The following is a 25,520-nucleotide window of genomic DNA, read 5'->3' on the forward strand; positions in this document are numbered from 1 at the left end:
ACCAGCTAGGGGAGAAAGAAAGGGATGAGCTTGACCTGAATAGAGAGGCCTGTTTGTTGAGATTATGACCTCATATCTCCTGGGGCTAAAATAATATTGATTATAGACTTGGCTGCTGGAGAAACTGGCATTTTATTTTATTTTTCTTTGTACCTCCCTTATTTTTCATGCTTTGTGCCAGAGCTAAAGCTCCCCTTTGTGGGTAACAGGTGAGGCAATGAAAATCAGACTAGCCACAACAGATGGAGGAGACCCTTACGGGCTTTCAGCTCATTTTCTGCAAAGGTTAAAGCAAAGCTTTTGCTTAACAAACACTCTCTTCCTCTTCCTCTTCATTCAGTTAGAGTAAACGTCTCCAGAGCCTTTGTGTCCCCTCCTGTCCTCTTTCTGAATCACTCCTGGTCCCTAATCAGCACCTAACAGTGCTTGAATGAGTGAATGGAACCACTACGACAGAGGTCTTTTTCTTTTTGTTTTACTTCCTGTAGGAAAGCTATCATGTGGCTGGGTGCAGTGGCTCACGCCTGTAATTCCAGCACTTTGGGAGGCCAAGGCCTTGAATTCAGGAGTTCAAGACCAGCCTGACCAACATGGTGAAACCCTGCCTCTATTAAAAATACAAAAATTAGCCGGGCGTGGTGGTGGGCACCTATAATCCTAGCTACTTGGGAAGCTGAGGCAGGAGAATCACTTGAACCACTATCCTCCAGCCTGGATGACAGAGCGAGACTCTGTCTCAAAAAAAAAAAAAAAAAAAGCTACAATGTGTGTTATTTCTGTTCCATACATCTATATATGTATTTTCAGGGAGACGGTCGAATCAGACCTGATATTTCTGGGGCTGCTGATCTTGGAGAATCGATTGAAGGAAGAGACAAAACCTGTCTTGGAAGAGCTCATCTCAGCCCAGATAAGGACTGTAATGATCACAGGTATAGAACAAAGTATATGGTGAAAACAGTAAGAATTTGATGTGGAAATAGACACGATTCACTCATTTAATAAATATTGTTGACAACCTACTCTGGGCCAGACACCATTCCAGGTGCTGGAGATGGGCAACAAAAAGGCACAATTACTGCTTTCCCAGAGTTTCCATGTCAGTGGAATGAGAGAAAATCAACCAACCAGTCAAATAGTATCAGCGTTTTGAGGTACACAAATAGGATAATGCGGGAAAGTGTGTTTGACCATCTGTTTGAGAGGAGTTGGTTAAGAGAGGCCTCTCCGAGAAGTGACATTTGAAATAAGACCTGAATGACAAGAAGACATGAGCCAGGCAAAGGTGATTTTTATTGCCAAATGCTAGAAGAAGAAGCATCCTCAGTTGATGGGGTCTATAAATATGCTGAAGGCTCATCAATCATAAAATCCACGATTCTAGAAATTAAAGAAAATGCTGTCCTCTGTACTCCCAATCCCAGCTCCAGATCATACAAACAAGATAGCAATGAGAATAAATCACACAAGAGAAATGTGTGAAATTTCTTAATGAAATCAAGTGTGACTTTATTAATGAAATTTCATGCTGATGCTATAATTTTTTAATTGGGAAAGAGACTAGAGGTGAATAAATGATTTCCTAATGAATTCATGTTCATATTTTTGCAGTGTGTTGCCTTTCTTCTGCCTGCTCTTATAGTCAGATGATTTTAACTCTTTCATTTATGTCTCGAAGATACATTATTTCCCCATCAAAGCACGCACTTTCTGTTCCCACTTCCCCTGAACCCAATTCTATAGCTGCAAACTCTAGAATACTTTTATTTCTTCTTTTGTACTTCTCTGTCCCCTGTTCTACTCCCCACAATCCAAGAGTGTCTTGGACTGTTTTTACTTTCTCCTTTTCTAACAACCCAGTCCAACTTTTTGAAGTTGCTGAGTTCATTTACTATTGATTAGGATTTCCCTTACACTATGACCCTTCTGTTTCAAAAATCTTTATTTAGCACTTAGATGACACATTCTCATAATCTATCCTTAACTTAGATTTCTGTACAAGTGTTCATCCTTCTCCACCCTCTCTCTTTACTTCCTCTTTTCTCATATTGAAATTTCTGCTCTATTTCTTTCCTTGCTTGTTTACAATTGTTTTCCCTCAAATATTGCCCTTGGATGGAATGGAGGGGTGCTATTTGATTTCTTACACATGCTTGAATATCTTTCATTGCTCTGACACGTGAATGACATCTTGCTCAGATAAAAGATTCCTGAATTATTGTTCTTTTTTCTTAATGATCTGTATGTAGAGGCTATTCCTTTGCCTTCTGGCTTCTGATACTGCTCATGACAAGTCCAGTGAGAGTCCATTATAAGTAACTTATTCTTTTCTGCACATAAACTTTTTAACTTTGGAATTTAGAAATGTTTGCCTTCATGTTTCCCTTGTTTCATTAACTTAGTCTGGAACACGGACAGCACTTTTAGAAAAACTTTTATTTATTTTATTTTTTACCATTTTTGACATCTTTATTAAGTCATAATATCTGTCACTTTGAATGTTATACATATGATAAAACAGATTATGAAAAGTATTATATTCATAGCAAGAGCATTGGTTTATATAACTGAATCACCAAATACGCAACCCCTTGTGACAATAACTTAATGGACTCAACTCTGTTCTCTGAATGGACCAATTTTATGATGATTCATTCACTTAAAAAGTTTTGAGTTGATGAGAGTTTCTTGTTACTTCTTTCTGTGACCCAAGGCTTTCAAATCAATCTCTGGAAACCAGTGATTAGAACCAGAGTTCCCCAGAATTAAGAAGAGATAGGAGTGGGAGAAACATGGAGAGCACCTTTTAATCTTTCTTCCTGCGAGAAAAAATTTTCCTATTGTTTATTTAATTTTTGCCTCTGGTCTCTGTCCATTTTTACTTCTGGAATTTCCATTGTTATCTCTCCTCTCAGTCTGTCCGTTTTTCTTGTAGTTGTCTTATTTATTTATTTATTTATTTATTTATTTATTTATTTATTTTTTAGAGACAGAGTCTTGCTCTGTTGCCCAAGCTACAATGCAGTGGCAGGATCATAGCTCACTTCAGCCTTGAACTCCTGGGCTCAAGCGATCCTCCTGTCTAAGCCTCCTCAGTAACTGGAACTGCAGGCATGCACCACTGTTCCTTGCTTTAGATTATATAGTTTTATAATTTTGCTTTAAGACTTTTTTTTTTTTTTTTTTGCACCCAGTTTGTTCAAACCACAATCTCAGGTCTCAACAATGCTCTTTATCTTTTTCAAATCCCCTTTTGAATTGTTCAGTTCTTAAATCATGTGTGGGGTGGGTTTTGAGTTTTCTTAAGTGCTCTCCTTATTTATTTTTTATTTTTATTTATTTTTTTAGATGGAGTCTCGCTCTGTCACCAGGCTGGAGTGCAGTGACATGATCTCGGCTCACTGCAACCTCCGCCACCTGGGTTCAAGTGATTCTCCTGCCTCAGCCTCCCAAGCAGCTGGGACTACAGGTGTGCACCACCATGCCCAGCTAATTTTTGTATTTTTAGTAGAGACGGGGTTTCACCATGTTGGCCAGGATGGTCTCAAACTCCTGACCTCAGGTGATCCTACTGCCTTGGCCTCCCAAAGTGCTCGGATTATAGGCATGAGCCACCGCACCCGGCCAGTGCTTTATTTATTTATTTATTTTTTATATACATATTTTTGAGATGGAGTGTCACCCTGTCACTAGGGCTGGAGTGCAGTGGTGCATTCTTGGCTCACTGCAACCTCTGCCTCCCTGGTTCAAGGGATTCTCCTGCCTCAGTCTCCCAAGTAGCTGGGATTACAGGCACGCACCACCACGCCTGGCTAATTTTTATATTTTTAGTAGAGACAGGGTTTCACCATGTTGGCCAGGATGGTCTCGATCTCGTGATCTGCCTACCTCGGCCTCCCAACGTGCTGAGATTACAGGTGTGAGCCACCGCGCTTGGCCAGTGCACATGACTTCTCTAGTCATGTGCTCTGATTGTTCTTCCTGATCTTTTCCTGTCCAGTGTCTCGGATTTCTTGGAAAGGTTGTTAGATTTTTCTGTCAGATGATTGGAGTTGAGGCCTGGGCTGTTTATCCCGAGAACTGGATCTCTCACAGGTGGTAGATCTCTCACAGGTGGTGGATCTCTCACAGGTGGTGGATCTCTCACAGGTGGTAGATCTCTCACAGGTGGTGGATCTCTCACAGGTGGTGGATCTCTCACAGGTGGTAGATCTCTCACAGGTGGTGGATCTCTCACAGGTGGTAGATCTCTCACAGGTGGTGGATCTCTCACAGGTGGTAGATCTCTCACAGGTGGTGGATCTCTCACAGGTGGTAGATCTCTCACAGGTGGTGGATCTCTCACAGGTGGTGGATCTCTCACAGGTGGTGGAGGGCAAAAAGCAGACAGGCTGTCAGGGGCCTGCTGTGGAGCATGAAGGAAACCTGTGAGCACTCAAGGCTCCCTGTATCCTTCCAGCCTCAGGCAGCTCCTTCCCACCACTTCAGCTCTTTTGAGGATCTTCATGCATATTTTGGTAGAAACCTGGGAGAAGCTATGTTAAGGATAGCCAGCCAGATATTATATGATTAATTTTTTAATGGTTGCTGTAGGCATCACAACGTACATACTTCTCCTTTCAAGAAGCCTTATAACCAGGAATGTCTCTTGCTTTCTCTTCTTTATGTTATTATTATCATAAGTATGACATATGTCGAAAACCCCCACCAGGTAATGTGCTAGTCTTTACTTTCAACAGTGAAGAGTTAAGGAACGTGAGTAAAGAAAATTAGACTTTTATAATTACCCAGATCATTATCATTTCTATGTTTTCATTCCTTAAGTTGTAAGTTAACCTCTGGTATCATTTCCTTTCATTTCAACCTAAAGAACCCCGTAGCTTTTGTTGTTGTTGTTTATTTTTTGAGCATGTCCACTGTCAACAAATTATCTTCATTTTCCTTCATCTGATAAAGTCTTTATCTCTGCTTTATTCCTGAAGGATATTTTCAGCAGCTATTCTAGGAGTTAGAATTGACACTTCAAAGTGAAAGATGAAGTCAGCACTTCAAAGATGTTCCACTATTTTCTTCCCTGCATATTTTTTATGAGAAATCTGTGATAATTTGAATTATTGTTTTCTTATATGTAATGTGGTTTTCTCTAACTGCTTTTTTTGTTTATCTTTGATTTTTAGCAGTTTGATTACTATGTGTCTGGTTGTGATTCTCACTAAGTTTATCTTGTTTGGAATTCACTGAACTTGAATCTGTACATTTAGGTCTTTTATCATACTTGGGAAAATTTCTCCTATGATTTTGTCAATTTTTTTTTCTTTTTCAACTTTTTTCCTCATCTTCTTGGACTCTAATGACATGAATATGAATTATTTTGGTATCTTTGAGTCTGTTCACGAAAATGATTTTTTTCTCTCTGCTCTTCAGGTTGTGTAATTTCCATTGATCTATTCTGCTATTGAATACATTGAGTGATTTTTCTTTTTTAAATTTCAGGTATTATATTTTTTAATTCTAAAGTATCCGTTTGGTTTTTTCCCACAGTTTATATTTTCTTGTTGAGAACTTCTAGCTTTCATTTCAAGAATATTAACAGTTACCACATGAAGGGGTCTTACAATAGCTGCTTTAAAAACCATTATCTGACACTTCCAACATCTAGACTATCTATAGATTGGCAACTATTGTGACTTTTCTTGAGAATTGGCCAGATTTTCCAGATTTTTCATATTGAATATCCCAAACATTTTGAGTATTATGTTGTGAAACTTTGAATCCTGTTAAAATCTTCTGGAGAATGTTGAGGGTTTTCTTGTTTGTCTGGCTAACAATCAACTGTAAGTTCTATCTTTCCTGTTGTAGGTGGCAGTTTCAATCTTAGCTTAAATATAAAATCTTTTGCTGTGATGTTTGGGTCTGCCTCACTCAGAGGTTACTCTCACAAATGGGGGGTGATTTATATCATAGTTCAATTCCTGGAATTTTTGTTATCTTTCTTTGGATCTGGTCCACACATGCACAGCTCTAGACTGAACTTGGGACTTATGTAATTCACATACTGAATTAGTCCCCATGTCTGGCTCTCTCCTTTCCAGGATTCCGCCCATGCCCTTTAGCCTACAAGAGTCCCTTTTCCTGGCTCTTCTGGCCAGAAAGACTGGGCATCTTTTAGAGTTCTGCTGCCCAAACAGCTTTTTAACTGAGGCCCACGCGCCAGTCAAATATGGAATAGGGAAGAGAAAAAAAGTCGAGAAACTCATCCCCTTGTAGGTTGCTTCTGCAAATTTGACTGCCTTCCACCATCTGCCTGCTTTTGTTTACTTTTCAAAGTCCTTGGGGAGTTGCTTCTTGGTTTTTGTTCAGAGTTTTCCATTGTAATCAGTGGGAGAGATAGATCGTAGTGGGCTTACTCCATTTTGCCTGGAAGTGGAGCCACCAGATACTCTACTAAACCAGAGGATTTGCCTAAACATTTGCAAAGCTGCTAACAAATGACGAAAATAGATTTGAATTTTGCTTTTTGATTTTTTCCCCCAGTCTGGCAAAAATACACTGGTGGATCATGAAGTAACCTGATGAAAAGCAGTAAGAAGGGGAAAAGGGATCATGGAGTCACAGAAGGTCAGGGCTGAAAAAGATATTAGAGATCATTTCTCTTCATACCTGAAATAAGGACTGAACTCCCTGCTCTGATTTTCAAGGCTCTGCATGAATTAATTCAGTCTCGTCAATCTCATCTTGAGATACTCCTCCCTTCCTCTAGGTGACAATCTTCAGACTGCAGTAACAGTGGCCAGAAAATCTGGAATGGTTTCTGAAAACCAGAAAGTCATTCTCATTGAGGCAAATGAAACCAATGGGTCCTCATCAGCATCTATATCTTGGACATTGGTAGAAGAGAAGAAACACATTACGTATGGGAATCAGGTACTCCTGAACACAGACATTCTGCCACATTACCAACATGTCTTGCAGTGTTGGTGACTGAACAGCTTTGACCGAGAGTCAACATATGCTTCCAAATGTCTAGCACTCATGCTGTTGAATGAACTCAATTACATTGGTTTTTCCATACTTTTCATACTGAGCTTGAAGGTATAGTGCTTTCTTGTGTGCTGGAAATAATCCATCTTTTAAACTTAAAAAAAATGGTTGGCCCTGTATGAGAAAGAATATAGTGAGTGGAGCTGAATCTATTTTCTCCCTTTCCCCTTGCTTGTCAATCACCCCACTGGGTTCAAAGGGGATCTAGTCTTTGGGAGAGATGCTACTGTGTGTCTCAGAAAATCAGACTATGTTTTCAGAAAAACGTTTCATTCATTTATCTCCAGCCTTGTCAGTATTCTGTCTCCATTGTGTCCTTGTAGAACAATATTAGTTCCCTAAGGAAAAAAAATAGTAAGTTCTCATTTCAGGGAGAAATTTGTTAAGCTGCAGTGCTTTTGTATTTTACACTTGAAATGTGTGAAATGTGCTCTTCTCTGGGACTCACCAAGATCAAATCACGATGAAAACAGGACATGAGTAAGTGTTATGCTCCTATTCACTAGTTGTCTGTGATGTGCAAAGATTGATCCAGCAAAGAGAACATGCTTCTCTGAGGAATCAGAGTGACTTTTACAGATAGATCCTGGTCTGTCTTCATTATCTTCTCTCAGATATGCTTGTGGTTCTAACCACTCTGTCAAATGAAAGAGTCTAAAATCACTGTGTCTTGCTTTGTAGGACAATTACATTAACATCAGGGATGAAGTCTCTGATAATGGCAGAGAAGGAAGTTACCATTTTGCCCTAACTGGAAAATCCTTTCATGTTATAAGTCAACATTTTAGCAGCCTACTGCCAAAGGTAAGTTCTAAGAGGGTGACAGTCTCCCTGTGAAAATGCTGATGACGTCACTTACAGAGCATGGTCCTACATTATTTCAAATCTTGAAACAGGAAAAATATACTCAGGGAGTTCTCTGTCTCTTAAGAGAGACGGATATTTTTGCAGAAGATACTATTGTCTTGTTTCCTACTAGGTTTGAAATAAATAAACTTGACTAGTCAATTTTCCACCATCTATATGATTGAAGTATCAGTGATTTCTTGAATTATAAAGATGATTTTGGGTGGCTGTCACTATATTGCCATGGTAAGGGGTCTCAAAGTATAGTGGAAATCCTGCAATTATACAGGAAGGCAGACCAAGAATAAGGGAATGCCATTTGTTTTTTGATAGATGACCTCAGTACTCAAGAGGGTTGAACTTAAAGCTTTAGTGGGGGGAGGTAAGTTTTAGATACATAGTTATCCCTCAAGATAACTATGTATCTTGCTGTTTTGCAGTTCAAGGTTCCATTAAGCTCAAGATTTTTCAGGACCACATTCCGCATGACAGCTGAGGTAAATTCCTGTAGGTCATCATTTTCATAAAATATTTTTTGTTAAGTAATTATCTTTACTGATTTTTGTTTTTCACTGATCATTTATCTGATGACCAGAACCTCAATGTTTGTTTTAAAATCCAAAGGAAGGCTCATTGGAAACTTTTTTTTTCTTCATCGTAAGTGTCATGATGCAGTCAACATTCTGAGTGTTATTAATTATTTCATGTACAACCAGCTGACTTGATTAAAAAAAAAAATCTCCATTTTGGGTTCCTTACAGATACTGATCAATGGGACCATCTTTGCAAGAATGTCTCCCGGGCAGAAGTCCAGTCTGGTGGAAGAATTTCAGAAACTGGAGTAGGTTCTTTGCCAGTGCAGGTGGCATGAACTGCATGGAGGCATAACAGTCAGGGGGAGTGGAAGAGGTACAGGGAGTCACTCGGTTTGGCAAGGGCACTGGTCCTTAGTCTGGCTGCATGAGATAATCACTTAGGAGCTTTGGAAAAATAGCAATACCAAGGGATCTCACCATTCAGAGATCCTGATTCAGTTGTTTATACGGGGCTTGAAAAATCAGTATTGTTTTTTCACATAAGTCAATTTTGCATTCAATATTGAGAATCACTGGACTAGAACCTAAGGGGCCTGAAAGAGTATGGGGAGAAATACGAATGGAAAGGTGGCTTGAGCTCAGCTCCTGGGGGGACAATGAGTATTTAGACTTTATTTGCATATGCTCTCATCACAATGATGATATAGGGACATTCATATGAGATTCACGTAACACTAAAAAGACTAAAATATTTGTGTGCCAAAGCATTTTTCCATCCTAAATCAGAAAAATTCTTCTCTCCTAACACAAAGGGTCTCCATTCCTGGACAGAATGGGCAGTCCAAATGAAGTGACTGTCATTCGGGACCCTTTGTTTCCTGTTAATAGAACCCCACAGAGTACCAGAGCCTTTCTCCACTTTGGTCCCCATGTCACAACAACATGACTCCAACTCCTACTCGTTTCTACTCTGCCCTCCTATTCATTTGATTCTGTTATCAGGCTAGCTTCTCAGTTCAGAAAGCCCTGTCTCTTCAACATGACTGAAACCTAGAGAGTCAACGAGTTACTTCCATATGGCAGTGTGGAAGAAAAGTATAGCATGTTCTATGCATGCTGTCAGAATGCTCATAATTTAAAAAGCTGGCTATCCATAATCCTTGTCAATGATTCAAGAGAGTGTTCACCCAGCCTCAGAAAGCCATTCTGAAACAGGGATGTGTTTTCTTTCTTCAACTTCTAGGCCTGACATTACATACTTGAGTTGAGTGACTGTTGACAGGGTGGATTTCCTCTCATGCTAGTATTAACAGCACAAACAACTATGACTTGTTATCATTTTAGACTTTGTACTTTCCCATACAGCACCTCATTTAATACTCATAGCCCTTTATAGGCAAAATAATAATAATGATGGGAATAATAATAGTGAAAATGGTAAGATGACCAGGTCAAAATCTAGATCTGGTTTCAAATCCTGTGCCCTCTCTGCCATGCCATGCTTACATCATAGAATTGTGAGTGCCTCTGTCTGACAGCTGAGAAAGCTCTCCCTACGCAGTGATGTGCAGTGTCTACATGAAACACTTACAGTAAAGGAATCATGTTCTGAATCTCTAAATCCATTGTATAAACTGCTGAATCACACTGTTTTCAGTCAAACTAGACTCTTAGGAAATTTCCCTTAAATAATGAGTTTGAACCCTGAGTAGTGATGGTTACTTTGTTTTTTTTTTTAATTAGAGAAATTAGCAAGATAGCTTTGATCTCATCTACAATTAATGTGGTTCCCTCTTAGTTACTTTGTAGGTATGTGTGGTGACGGAGCCAATGACTGTGGGGTAAGTAGCTGCCAGTGTGTGTGGCCATAATCTCACATTCAATTATACTCAAGCCCTTTAGAGGTAGTACTCCTGGCGTATATATCATTTCCATTCCTCTTGATGGATAAACTATTGCATTGGGAGGCTTTTGACCAAAGTCACATGTTGATTCAATGGTTAGTTTAGGCTACATGGGGTAGAATTTGGTTCTAGGTTTCTCATTTCTTTGGCTAGGTATCCTAATACCATCTTTTATGTTCCAGGCAGGGTTAAGTCTCTTGGTTAGAGTTTGGGCACACAAAGCACCTTGTGGCCAGCTTAACTGGCCTTTCCTTATGAGGCTTTAGTAGAGACATATGTGAGTCTATGTGGGAAGTAAGCTGATTCTTTGCTTTCAGGCTCTGAAAATGGCTCATGTGGGCATCTCTTTATCAGAGCAGGAGGCATCTGTGGCCTCACCTTTCACTTCCAAAACTCCAAACATTGAGTGCGTACCTCACCTTATCAAGTAAGTAGGCACTTCCTCAAACATTGCTTTCTCTCTCTTGACTTCTGGTACAAATCACATTGTTCTGCCTGGGAAAGACCAGAGAAACTTGGTGTCCCTGGGTGGGGAGGGTGCTTTGTAGAAGAATGCAGCCAAGCATCCTACTTCCAAATGGGTTTTCCAGAAGTTAAAAGTAACATTGGGAGAGCAGTGGCATTTCCAGCGAATTCACTGATTAGGTTAATTTTAGAAGATTGGAATCTGGAACTTGTTATGGCTTTGAAAGTGTCAATCATCCTCATTTTTCAAATGTAGCTATCTCCTTTCAATCTTTATTTGAAAAATAATGTTTTGAAAATCTTTATTGGCTTTTACTGCTCTCACTAAAATTTGCTTTGATGCTCTCCCTGCCACCCTGCCAAAAATGTACTTCTGCGCCATTATATTTGAATGCTAGAGATAGTGAGCATGGTGGCTGCTCTTGATTATTGTAACTGACATGTGTTTCTAGTTTTAAAATGCTGTAATGCCTACCACCTCACACTTCAAAACAGCCTGGAGATGCAGGAATGGCTATTTTTTTTTTTTAACAAATAAAAAAATTGAAGTTCAGAAAATTTAACTGATGTGCCCAAGCTCATACAACCATATGAGGTTAGACATTATTTTAGAATTAATTTTATTCAAGTGTATTTTATCTACAGATATACTATTTCCACCACATGAAAATAATAATTTGGCTAGGTCCTCCCAATTTTTTATTTATTCATGCATTTGACAAATATTTAGTGAGTAGGCATTTAGTGCCAGAAACTAAGGGAGATAAAGATGATACTTACTGATTTTGATAGGTGCTGTCCAGGAAATAAAAAGGGTAAAGGGAATAAGATGGCTGTATAGGTGGAAGCAGCTGCTTCAGATGGGGTGGTACGGGAAAACCTCCCTTAGGAGAACCTCTCTTTATTGCTTAGAGAACCTCTCTAAGCGATAAGGAGAAACTGCCTCTGGGCAGAGAACCTTAGAGAACCTCTCTAAGCGATAAGGAGAAACTGCCTCTGGGCAGAGGAAATGTCATGGCAAAACTCTGATACAGAAAAAAACCTGGTTTGAGGATCAGGTTTTAACACCCCAGGACACCATAATGGGCATGAGTTTAAACTTAAAGAAGTATGATCTAGGCTGGGTGTGGTGGCTGATGCCTGTAATCCCAGCACTTTGGGAGGCCGAGGTGGGTGCATCACTTGAGGTCAGGAGTTCGAGACCAACCTGGCCAACATGGTGAAATCCAGTCTCTACTAAACATACAAAAAAATTTAGTTAGACCTGGTGGCGCATGCCTGTGGTCCCAGCTACTCAGGAGGCTGAGGCAGGAGAATCACTTGAACCTTGGAGGCGGAGGTTGCAGTGAGCTGAGATCATGCCACTACACTCCAGCCTGGGTGACTGAGCAAGACCCTGTTGGAAAAAAAAAAAAAGTATAATTTAAATTTAAAAAGTGTAACTTAAACTCTATTCTTCCCCGAATGAAATAGAAGTTAAAAGTGACATTTCATATGTCATCTATTTCATGCTTTAAATGTGTACTATTTACTCAATCAATCAACGATAACAGAGATGAAAATGCTCATCCTTTCCAGCCCATTTCAATTTGATATATGACTAATTTGAGTGTGTATATTGTTTTGGTCCAATTTTAGAAAAAGTTGGGACTGCCAAAATGAAATTTGAATCAAATGTTTGCCAAGCTCCTGAAGCTCCTGTATGAAAATAACCCCTGAATCTGCAATTTTATTTAAATCCATTAGTTCACAGATGAAGAAACTGAGACAAGGGAAATGATCTTCTGCATCACATTAGTGAGTAGGTAGGAGATCTGGCACTAGCTCCACTGAGCTTAGGAGTTAAAACATTGCCTGCTTAAAGGACAAGAGCAACGGTAAATCTGGACTCCATCACCAGTTCAAGGACCTTGGACCTTGGCCTGGAATTGGCCTTCTTGAAAATTGGGTTGTTTAGTTTACTGACAGCCTGCATCCACGAGCTCAGGGATGTCCATTTTCAGACAAACAGTTGTATAATGACTTTGGATTTTTTTTCTCCTGAGCTTTGCTGAACAGCACAGAATGACTGACCTTATGTCTTTTCATTACTTTCACGTCTTTATCATCTGTTTTCTTACACAGGGAAGGACGTGCAGCTCTCGTTACCTCCTTTTGCATGTTTAAGTACATGGCTCTGTACAGCATGATTCAGTATGTTGGTGTTCTGCTGCTCTACTGGGTATGACTTGGGACTTAGCCTCTTGGTTAGTGTGAACTAAAACGAGTAGCAATGCACTCTCAATTTACAATGCGTCTCAAAGAAAGAGTACAAATAGGATATCTGCGCAACAATAGCCCCTCCAAAAATATCCTTAAGAATTTTTTAAGTAAATCAGAAATAGATTTGCACAGGAAAGGTTGCTGATGTCAATTCTCTGATATAGAAACCTTTTATCTAGTAATAGCTGAGGATCACAACTGAATATATTGCTTTTTCTCTTGCTGCTACTTTTACCTGATTGGACAAGGTCTTTATCTTCTTAATTCCAATGTGGCTCTACCCTAGTCTACCACTCAATAAAGAAATGGTTCTCTGCATCAGGGTGCTGCTAAATGCTTCATTTAGCATGAAAAAAAGACCTGATTATTAATTTATGCCCATTTCAGTGGTGTCAATACTCCTACCAAAACCAGTTTCAAGCTCTCTGTCCATTGTCACTGAACATAAAGTGGGGAAAGATGTACAGTAGCATATGATTCTACTTGCCCCATATAGATACAAAAGTTGTAAATAACCTCAAGGGCACAGAATACAGTAAAATGTAGAAAAATATTTAGAAAGTGCTGAGCTTTGAGTATTTATTAACTTTGGCTTTAGTATAATTTATTTAATGGTACGCTTGTATAATTTAAGTTTTTATATCGGCTTTATTTAACAACCGGCTCACAACATCTCTGAAAATTTAGCAATTGACTTTTAAGTGTTAGTATAAGCCAGCATGCCACTGGTTCCCTGAATATAGGGATGTGAAAACTGGCATGTCATACCACAAAAAATACATAGGTCTTGTGATCACTTTTGTTATTTAACAAGGTATAAGAGGAGAAAAAAACATGCCCATCATCTGTGAACTCAACATGTGAGATTATCCTATTAACCAACACCAATAAAAGAAATTTCATCTGGATATCTGTGTGGCAGATATCCAGATTCATCTTTATATACTGCCTTCTTTTTCCTGGGTTAAAGGTTTTAGTCCTATTGCTTTCAGATATATATATCTGAAATATATATATCAGTGAGTAGGAAAAGATATATATGCCTTTTCCTACTCACTGATAAACGGGCTAGAGAAGGATAGGCTATTTATAGAAATTGGGCTCTATTTTAGAATTCCCAAATTATTCTCAAAGGTAGAATTCAACATTGAACATTATCTCCTTTCCACTAAGGGGTGGGGAGCAAGAAAGTGAGTTTCTTAAAATCAGTAAGACCTGAACACTTTTTCCTCAAGAGTATTAAGATGCTTTGCTAGGATTTTCTAACATTTTGTCTAAAAACATTCAAGAATGCAAATAGTGGGTTTACTTATTCTTATTTTCCATCAGTAAAATTTATGTAAGGTTACCACACATTTGTCACTTGGGGATGTATTCTTTTATTGTGTGAGATGAAATCCTGTTTTTTCTGTTAACAAGTAGAAAAGAGAGCAGAGATGAATCTGGTAGGGGAAGACGTCCTCCTCAACAAAGTAATACGGATGCACGAACAATCTCACCCTGAAAGTACATGATGATAGGCCTCCTAGATAGAGAGGGTTTCACAGGTTTGGCTTTGATTACTTCCACCAACACCATCACTCACCAACTCAACCAGGCCCTGACCACAGCATCTCCACAGTAATTTACTTGAAGAACCCTATGTCGCAGTGAGAAAATAAATGTAATCAGCATCTAATTTCATCCCGAAGGTCACAACTTTTTTGATCTGCTTTCTTTTCATTTTCAGGAGACAAACAGCCTTTCAAATTACCAGTTTCTGTTCCAGGATCTGGCCATTACAACTCTTATTGGTGTAACAAGTAAGACATTTTAAAGCTTTCTTACCAGAGGTGCTACCCTCAGCTGGCCTCCCTCTGCCTTGGAAAACTTTGTCTACCGTGAGGAACAGCAGCTGCAACAGCAGCAGTGACGTGTAACTTATTCCCAAATATATACACAGAGAGGAAATAGAATCCTCATTTTTGAGTATTGCAAGAAAGTATTAGCAAAAGAAAAGCTTGCTCGTTATTTTGCTGTTTTCTGCAAAATTTGGAACTTCTATAAATGGTCACTAAACACTTAAAATGAAAAAAGCAGCTTGAAAATCAGGAACACTAACTTCAGAATGCTTTTAGATATAGTTATAGTTAAAATGTGCCCAATTTATAGAAGCCAAATGGCTTTTATATTTCTCATATCTAAATCTTAGCCCCTCAGGATTTAGAATGAAGCTTAAAGGTAATCTTGCCATTGTATCTCTCTTACCCTCCACCTTCTAATGAATATACAGATTGTCTCCCTAATTTCCCTGCAATGGAAAATTTTTTTATTTATGACTTTATTCTTTTTTAGGGCTGACTTAGATTCACAACAAAAATGAGAGGAAGGTACAGAGATTTCCCACGTACTTCCTTCCCCGACACATGCATAGCCTCTGCTACTATCAACATTCCCCACAAAGTGGTATATTTGCTGTAACTGATGAACTTCCATTGATGAATGATTGAAGTTTTTGACATGTCTTTGTTGTTTTGCTTTGGTCTTATTAGCTCAGCTAAAGGAAAATCCCAACCAACATTCATGTTGGAACTAATTTAATCATCAATTGCAATCATAGGTTGATTACGGACACAAGAGTTTGGCAAAACTCAATGAAAGTATTTCGTGAGAAACAATTAATAATAACATCATTATTATCCAAAGTCCATAGCTTACATTACAGTTCATTCCTGGTCTTGCACATTTTATGGGTTTGAACATATGTACAATGACATATATCCATCATTATATTATCACACAGAGTATTTTCACTGCCCTAAAAATCCTCTTTGCTCTGCCTAGTCATCTTCCCATCTTCCTCAAAGCTCTTAGCAACCACTGTGATCTTTTACTGTCTCAGTAGTTTTGGCTTTTCTAGAATGTTATGTAGTTGGAATCGTATATAGGCTTTTCAGATGGGCTTTTCTTCACTTAGTAACATGCATTTAAGGTTCCACTATGTCTTCTCATAGTTTGATAGTTCATTCCTTTTTAGTGCTAAACAATACTCCATTGTCTGGATGTACCACAGTTTATTTATTTATATGCCTACTGAAGGATATCTTGGTTGCTTCCTAGTTTGGGCAACTGTAAATAAAGCTGCTATAAACATCCATGTGCAGATTTTTGAGTGTAAATAAGTTTTCGTTTCCACTGGGTAAAGGATTATGTAGTAAGAATAAGTTTTGTTTTGTAAGAAACCGCTAAACTGTCTTTCCAAACAGCTATACTAGTTTGCATTTCCACTACCAGTGATTTCGAGTCCTTGTTGCTTCACATACTCACCAGCATTTAGTTTTGTTAGTGCTCTGGATTTTGCCTATTCTAATAGGTTTGTAGTAGTTCCATTGATGCTTTTACTCCTATTTCCTCCAACCTTCTCAAGGATTTTATTCCTTTAATAATGTATTTCTCCATTATTATCAACCTTTCTCTTGTTTACTAGATCATTCCCAATGATAGCATATAATACATTCTCTTATCTTCTTTCTTTTATAAATTCTTCTTTGATCTCAGCCCACTGCAACATCTGGCTCCCAGGTTCCAGTGATTCTTATGTCTCAGCCTCCCGAGTACATGGAATTACAGGTGCACACCACCACGCCTGGCTAATTTTTGTATTTTTGGTAGAGACGGGGTTTCACTATGTTGGACAGGCTGGTCTCGAACTCCCAACCTTGAATCTACTGCTAGCGACTGCCTCCTGTATTCTTAAACTTCCCGAACAGTTGTGTATACCCACTTTCTTCATTCTCATCCCTAATTCTATTAACATTCCATTTCCATTAGCCAGATTCTAACATCCAGGGGCATGAATTTGAATTTTGGCCTTATGCAGTTGTTCAGTGGGAGGCAGTGGTACACTTGCAAACGTTTAACAAGTTGCTCTCCAAAAAAGTTTGAATATACATATAATATATATTTACTTGTTTCTATATATATAATGGAAATATATATATAAATGGGAAACATATATATGTGTGTATATGTAAATATATACAATATATAAAAATATATATTATATATAAATATATATGCACAAATACCCCTATATATTTGGAAACATATTTATATATAGAAAACATACATACACACACACACACACACACACACACACACGGAAACAAGTAACTTTACTGAAAAGAAATGTGTAGTGAGCAATTTGCAAACAATAATAAAATATACAATACTTTTTTTTTTTTTTTTTTGAGACAGAGTCTCACTCCGTCACGAAGGCTGGAGTGCAGTGGCATGATTTTGGCCCACTGCAATATCTGGTTCCCAGGTTCAAGTGATTCTCATGCCTCAGCCTCCCAATTACGTGGAATTACAGGTGCATGCCACCACGCCTGGCTACTTTTTGTATTTTTGATGGAGACGGGGTTTCACCTTGTTGGGCAGGCTGGTCTCGAACTCCCAACCTCAAGTGATCCACTTGCCAAAGTGCTGAGATTACAGGTGTGAGCCACTGTGCTCAGCCAAATATACAATACTCTTTATTGCAAATTTCATTTAGCCAATTGATTGTCACAAAATGCTTTCATTGAGTTTCGCCAAACACTTGTGTCAATAATCAATCTATAGTTACAATTGATGACTGAATTAGTTCCAACATGAATGTTGGTTGAGATTTTCCTTTAGCTGGACTAGTAAGACAAAAACAAAAGAACAAAGACTTATGTCAAAACTTCAACCATTCATCAGTGATGTGGGAAACTTACCTGTTGAATCATATTAGTTCTTGAATGCTGGAAGAATATTTCCTCAGTTTAAAAATATTCACAATGTAATGGCTACAGATGTGACACTTTTTTTTTTGTATTATACTTTAAGTTCTAGGGTACATGTGCACAGCGTGCAGGTGTATTACATATGTATACATGTGCCATGTTGGTGTGCTATACCCATTAACTCGTCATTTACATTAGGTATGTCTCCTAATGCTATCCCTCCCCCTCCCTCCACCCCACGACAGGCCTGAAGCATGATTTACAATCCTTTGGGTATAAACCCCTCCCTCCACCCCACAACAGGCACGAAGCATGATTTATAATCCTTTGGGTATATACCCATTAATAGGATGACTGGGTCAAATGGTATTTCTAGTTCTAGGTCCTTGAGGAATCGCCACACTGTCTTCCACAATGGTTGAACTAGTTTACAGTCCCACCAACAGTGTAAAAGTGTTCCTATTTCTCCACATCCTCTCTGGCACCTGTTGTTTCCTGACTTTTTAATGATCGCCATTCTAATTGGTGTGAGATGCTATCTCATTGTCGTTTTGATTTGCATTTCTCTGATGGCTAGTGATGATGAGCAGTTTTCCATGTGTCTGTTGGCTGCATAAATGTCTGCTTTTGAGAAGTGTCTGTTCATATCCTTTGCCCACTTTTTGATGGTTTTTTTTTTTCCTTGTAAATTTGTTTGAGTTATTTATGGATTCTGGATATTAGCCCTTTGTCAGATGAGTAGATTGCAAATATTTTCTCCCATTCTGTAGGTTGCCTGTTCACTCTGATGGTAGTTTATTTTGCTGTGCAGAAGCTCTTTAGTTTAATTAGATCTCATTTGTTAATTTTGGCTTTTATTGTCATTGCTTTTGGTGTTTTAGATATGAAGTCCTTGCCCATGCCTATGTCCTGAATGGTATTACCTAGGTTTTCTTCTAGGGTTTTTATAGTTTTAGATCTAACATTTAAGTCTTTAATCCATCTTGAGTTAATTTTTGTATAAGGTGTAAGGAAGGGATCCAGTTTCAGCTTTCTACATATGGCTAGCCAGTTTTCCCAGCATCACTTATTAAATAGGGAATCCTTTCTCCTTTTCTTGTTTTTGTCAGGTTTATCAAAGATCAGATGGTTGTAGATATGTGGTATTATTTCTGAGGGCTCTGTTCTGTTCCATTGGTCTATATCTCTTGTTTTGGTACCAGTACCATGCTGTTTTGGTTACTGTAGCCTTGTAGTATAGTTTGAAGTCAGGTAGCGTGATGCCTCCACCTTTGCTCTTTTGGCTTAGGATTGTCTTGGTAATGCGGGCTCCTTTTTGGTTCCATATGAACTTTAAAGTAATTTTTTCCAATTCTGTGAAGAAAGTCATTGGTAGCTTGATGGGGATGGCATTGAATCTATAAATTACTTTGGGCAGTATGGCCATTTTCACAATATTGATTTTTCCTATCCATGAGCATGAAATGTTTTTCCATTTGTTTGTGTCCTCTTTTATTTTGTTGAGCAGTGGTTTATAGTTCTCCTTGAAGAGGTCCTTCACATCCCTGGTAAGTTGGATTCCTACGTATTTTATTCTCTTTGAAGCAATTGTGAATGGGAGTTCAGTCATGATTTGGTTCTCTGTTTGTCTGTTATTCGTGTATAAGAATGCTTGTGATTTTGCACATTGATTTTGTATCCTGAGACTTTGCTGAAGTTGCTTATCAGCTCAAGGAGATTTTGGGCTGAGACGATGTTGTTTTCTAAATATACAATCATGTCATCTGCAAACAGAAACAATTTGACTTCCTCTTTCCCTGTCGTATACCCTTTATGTCTTTCTCCTGCCTGATTGCCCTGGCCAGAACTTCCAACACTATGTTGAATAGGAGTGGAGAGAGAGGGTATCCCTGTCTTTTGCCAGGTTTCAAAGGAAATGCTTCCAGTTTTTGCCCATTCAGTATGATATTGGCTGTGGGTTTGTCATAAATAGTTTTTATTATTTTGAGATACGTTCCATCAGTATCTAGTTTATTGAGAGTTTTTAGCATGAAGGGCTGTTGAATTTTGTCAAAGGCCCTTTCTGCATCTATTGAGATAATCATGTGGTTTTTCTCGTTGGTTCTGTTTATGTGATGGATTACGTTTATTGATTTGCATATCTTGAACCAGCCTTGCATCCCAGGGACGAAGCCTACTTAATCATGGTGGATAAGCTTTTTGATGTGCTGCTGGATTTGGTTTGCCAGTATTATATTGAGGATTTTTGCATCGATGTTCATCAGGGATATTGGTCTAAAATTCTCTTGTTTTGTTGTGTCTCTGCCAGGCTTTGGTATCAGGATGATGCTGGCCTCATAAAATGAGTTAGGGAGGATTCCCTCTTTTTCTATTGATTGGAATAGTTTCAGAAGGAATGGTACCAGCTTCTCCTTGTACCTCTGGTAGAATTCGGCTGTGAATCCGTCTGGTCCTGGACTTTTTTTGGTTGGTAGGCTATTAATTATTGCCTCAATTTCAGAGCCTGTTATGTCTGTTCAGGTATTCAACTTCTTCCTGGTTTAGTCTTGGGAGGGTGTATGTGTCCAGGAATTTATCCATTTCTTCTAGATTTTCTAGTTTATTTGCGTAGAGGTGTTTATAGTATTCTCTGATGATAGTTTGTATTTCTGTGGGGTCGGTGGTGATATCCCCTTTATCATTTTTTATTGCATCTATTTGATACTTCTCTCTTTTCTTCTTTATTAGTCTTGCTAGCAGTCTATCAATTTTGTTGATCTTTTCAAAAAACAAGCTCCTGGATTCATTGATTTTTTGAAGGGTTTTTTATGTCTCTGTCTCCTTCAGTTCTGCTCTGATCTTAGTTATTTCTTGCCTTCTGCTAGCTTTTGAATGTGTTTGCCCTTGCTTCTCTAGTTCTTTTAATTGTGATGTTAGGGTGTCAATTTTAGATCTTTCTTGCTTTCTCTTGTGGGCATTTAGTGCTATAAATTTCCCTCATACACTGCTTTAAATGTGTCCCAGAGATTCTGGTATGTTGTGTCTTAGTTCTCATTGGTTTCAAAGAGCATCTTTATTTCTGCCTTCATTTCTTTATGTACCCAGTAGTCATTCAGGAGCAGGTTGTTCAGTTTCCATGTAGTTGAGCGGTTTTGAGTGAGTTTCTTAATCCTGAGTTCTAATTTGATTTCACTGTGGTCTGAAAGACAGTTTGTTATGATTTCTGTTCTTTTACATTTGCTGAGGAGTGCTTTACTTCCAACTATGTGGTCAGTTTTGGAATAAGTGTGATGTGGTGCTGAGAAGAATGTATATTCTGTTGATTTGGGGTGGAGAGTTCTGTAGATGTCTATTACGTCCACTTGATGCAGAGCTGAGTTCAATTCCTGGATATCCTTTTTAACTTTGAGATTTGACACATTTTTAAGTTTAGTCTTCATTATTAACCTCAATAATATTGATAATACTAAAATGTAGCAAAATAATGACAGAGTTATCAGTTTTGAGTATTCACTATCTTTGTGTTTATACCATATATTATTAATTGCACATTTATAAAATTTATTTTTAATAATGGGTGTTTTGCATAACTGCCTTGAAATTTAGCAGCAATTTGCCGTCATGAGCCCATATGAACCAGCTACAGCCACCATTGTTTGACTGTGTACATTAATGATGCATTACAATGATGCAAGTCTTTAATTGCCTCTTCTACTTGCCTCATGGTCTTTATATCTTCTTATCATAATCTTTATATCTTGTCATCATAATCTTAACAGCTATCATGCCAATTTATTTTAAAAACTTGTTTAAATCCTGAAAAGAACTTGGGAAGTGGAGCAACCCCTCTCTATAGTTCAACTGCACCTCCCTGACACTGCTCTATAGGGTCCACCAATGACTTGCTTGCTATCAGCAACAGGGGTCCCTTCTCTGTTTGTTATTTCTCAGCAGCACTCTCTTTCCTCCAGAGGTTTCTTTTGACTTTCTTTCTACACACATTCCTGGATTACCTACCACCTTAATGAATACAGCTTCCCTATCTCTTTCGCTGATCCCTGCTCCTTTACTTGTTCTCTTTCATAATCTTTCAAGTCTTGTTCTTGGATCCTCTGTCTTTTCAGCCTATACCATCTCCATAAGTAATCTCAGCCAGCCCCATGACTTTAATATTATCTACCTGCTGATGAATCCCAAATTTATATCTCCAGCCTTGATATCCATCCAAAGTTCTGGAAATGTAGCTACTCTGCATCTAACTATGGACATTTAATAGGACTTAAACTTCACATTCTCAAACAGAACTCTTAATTCCCCCAGATCTGATATTCAGTATAATCATTATGTACTCAGTGAGCCCCTAGTTTGTGCTACTTACTGATCTAGGAACTTGGAACAATACATCAGTGAAACAAAACAAGATTTCTTTCCTCATGGAGCTTACATTCTACTGGAATCACACTATCTACCTAGTTGTTCAAGTCAAAGAACTAGAGTCATCCTTTATTTTTCTCTTTTCTTCACCCATCACATCCCATACATTCGAAATTTCTATTAGCGCTGCCTCCAAAATGTACTCTGATTCCCCACCTCCATTTTCAATGTAGCCACCATCAGTAGTCACTAAGCAATGCCAGCTCTTTTGTGCATTAGTGTAACAACTTTATAGCTCATCTTGCTTCCACTATTGCGGCCCTATCCTCACTCCCATTTACACAATAGTAAGAGTGTTGTTTTTAAATACAAATTTTATTATTTATTCTCTCGCTTAAAATGCTCCAATGGCTTCCCATTTTGACTCAATTCAAGTCCTTACATGATTGGGCTCCTGACTACTTCATCAACTTCACCTCTAACCACGTTGCCACTCACTGATGTGCCTGCTGCACTGGTCTTACTGTCTCTGATACATTGCCAAGCTTTGGTCAACTCACTGCCTTTGCATTGGCTATTCCTTTTGCTTAAAATACTCTCCCCTTGGATCTTTATATGTCTTTGATTTTTTTTTTCATTATTCATATTTGAGCTCAAATGTCACTTCTTCAGAGAGATCACTTTAATAGTGAACAAACCAGTTCTCTATCACACAACTCTGCTTTATGTTTTCACAATACTTTCCTCAATCTGAAGTTACGATATTTATCTTTGTTTTCGTTAGCTTTTTGCCTGCTTCTCCCCATGCAGAATGTGTGTTTCATGAGATCAACATTTAGTCTGTATTGATCCATGCTATAATCCCAATACTTCTGACATATTAAAGGAGCTTGTTAAATATTTGTTAAATCTATTGAAAGAACAACCTCATACAGCCTTTGTTAACTTTCTTAGCAGACTTCCCCTTCACAGGAAGTCAAATTTATCTCTAAATGTGTAACTTTCATCCATCCCAGTTTTGCCATTTGAGGTGTCACAGAAGAGTTTGATTTTTTCTCCACAACAGTCCTTCTGTTTGAAATTTCTTTCAAACAGAAAATTCTATTTGAAAGAATTTGGAAACAGCTCTTATTTCTTCTGTGATTGTTCTCTTCTCCATAACAAGTGCCCTCAGGATTTTCTCTATTTTTTTGTTAAACAACTTGATTCTTTTCTGTTTAACATATATTAAGTGTATGTTATTAACATATATTCACTGTGAAAGATGGAAAACATTGTAAGATATAACAGAGAAAAACCTATTTTTATCTTAATATCCAGAGCTAACCAATTAAAGCATTTTAATGTATTTCTGTCCAGTCTTTTTTCTATATAAATTAATAAATTAAAATTATGTCTTCTATATAGTGCATCTTATTTTTCATTTACCCATAGAACCGCTTTTAAAATATCAATAAATATCTTAATTTTTTTCTTGTGGTAAAATTATATAACATAAAATTTGTCATTTTTATTTTTTATGTGTATAATTTAGGGACATGAATTACATTCACAATGTTTGCAATCATCACCACTATATATTTTCAAAAGTTTTTAATCACCTCAAACAGATACTCTATCCATTAAGCAATAACTCCCCATCTTTTCTCCCTCTGACCCATGGTTAACTCTAATCTATTTTTTGTCTCTATGAATTTGCCTATTCAATATATTTCATATAAATGAAGTCAGGCAGTTTGTACCATTGTATCTGGTTTCTTTAATTTAGCATAATCCATTTTGTAACATGCATCAGAACTTAATTCATTTTTATAGCTGAATAATATTCTATTATATGTGTATACCACATTTTATCTGTCCATTTATTTGTTGATGGACTTGGGTGCTCCCACTTGTTGGCTATTGTGAATAATACTGCAATGAACATTTGCATAAAATATCTTTTTGAGTCCCTGTTTTCAATTCTTTTGGGTATAAAGTGGAATCTGGGTCATATGTTAATTATATATTTAACTTTTCAAGGAACCACCAAACTATTTTCCTAATGACTGCATCATTTTACATTCTCACTAGCAACATATAAGGGGTCTAATTGCTTCACAGCCTCATCAGCTCTTGTTATTTAATGGTCAAAGATTATTTTAACCATCCTAATAGGTTTGGAGTGATATCTTATCATGATTTTGACTTGCATTTCTCTAATGACTAATAATATTGAACATATAGGCATGTGCTCATCAGTCATTTACATGTCTTCTTTGGAGAAATGTTTATTCACGTCCTTTGACCGTTTCCTAATTGAATTTTTGTCTTCTGCTTTTTGAGTTCTAGCAGTTCTTCATATATTGTGGGTATCAAACCCTCATGAGACATAAAATCACAAATATTTTCTCCTATATGTTGTCTTTTCACTTTTTAAATAATGTCCAAGTTTTTAATTTTAATGAAGTCCTATTTATTTATTTGTTTGTCTGTTTGTTCATGCATTTGGTGTTATATCTAAGAATCCATTGCCAAATCCAAGGTTTAAATATGTATCCCTAAGTTTCTTCTAAGTATATTACATTGTTAACTCTTACATTTAGGTCATTGATCCATTTTTTGTGTTAATTTTTACATGTGGTATGAAGTAGGGGTCCAACTTCCTTACTTTGTATGTGGAAATCTGGTTGTCCCAGCTTGTCGAAGAGACTATTCTTTCCTTCAGTAAATGGTGTCAATATGCATTTTGAAATCAATTGGCCATAGATATATGGGCTTATTGCTGGACCCTCAATTCTATTCCCTTGGTCTACATGTATTTTCTCATGTTAGCACCAAACTGGTTTGGTTACTGTTGTGTTAGTGAGTTTGAATTTGGGAAGTGTGAGTCCTTCAATGCTATTCTTCTTTTCAAGATTTTTATAAACAATTTAGGGAAATTATATATAATAAAATTATTTATAATTTTATTATAAAATCTTTTCAAGATTTTTATAAACGATTAGGGAAATTATATATAATAAAATTATTTATAATTTTATTATAAAATCTTTTCAAGATTTTTATAAACGATTAGGGAAATTATATATAATTTCATATAAATTTGAGGACTGGCTTATCCATTTCTCTAAAAATAACTTTAATTTTTGACAGAGATTGCATCAAATATGTAGATCACTTTGGATAGTACAGACATCTTAATAATATTAAGTCTTCCAGTCCATTAACATGAGATTTTAATGGGTTTTTCCATTTATTTACATCATCTTTGACTTCTTTCAGCAAAGTTTTGTAGTTTTCAGTGTAAAAGTCTTTCTCTTTCTTGGTCAAATTTATCTCTAGGTGTTTCATTTTTTGGAAATAGAATTGTTTTCTGAAGT

The 25,520-nt window shown here is 37.5% G+C and overlaps 1 protein-coding gene across 15 annotated transcripts in view; it reads left to right on the forward strand.

The window, feature by feature from the left end:
* The window catches only part of ATP13A4 (ATPase 13A4), a 160,147-nt gene that overhangs the window by 107,732 nt on the left and 26,895 nt on the right, over window positions 1–25,520 (forward strand). For 9 of the 15 annotated variants that reach the window (XM_074030767.1, XM_074030768.1, XM_045387192.3 and 6 more), the window contains 8 exons: window positions 808–932; window positions 6,761–6,924; window positions 7,723–7,845; window positions 8,649–8,728; window positions 10,222–10,264; window positions 10,645–10,754; window positions 12,917–13,013; window positions 14,784–14,856. In XM_074030767.1, the coding sequence (XP_073886868.1) occupies window positions 808–932; window positions 6,761–6,924; window positions 7,723–7,845; window positions 8,649–8,728; window positions 10,222–10,264; window positions 10,645–10,754; window positions 12,917–13,013; window positions 14,784–14,856 (815 nt within the window). Of the gene's footprint in view, window positions 1–807; window positions 933–6,760; window positions 6,925–7,722; window positions 7,846–8,648; window positions 8,729–10,221; window positions 10,265–10,644; window positions 10,755–12,916; window positions 13,039–14,783; window positions 14,857–25,520 lie in introns of those variants that run through there. The other 6 variants (XR_012430575.1, XR_012430576.1, XR_012430574.1 and 3 more) reach the window with 5 other exon arrangements.

Source organism: Macaca fascicularis, chromosome 2, assembly GCF_037993035.2.
Source record: "Macaca fascicularis isolate 582-1 chromosome 2, T2T-MFA8v1.1".
NCBI lineage: Eukaryota > Metazoa > Chordata > Mammalia > Primates > Cercopithecidae > Macaca > Macaca fascicularis.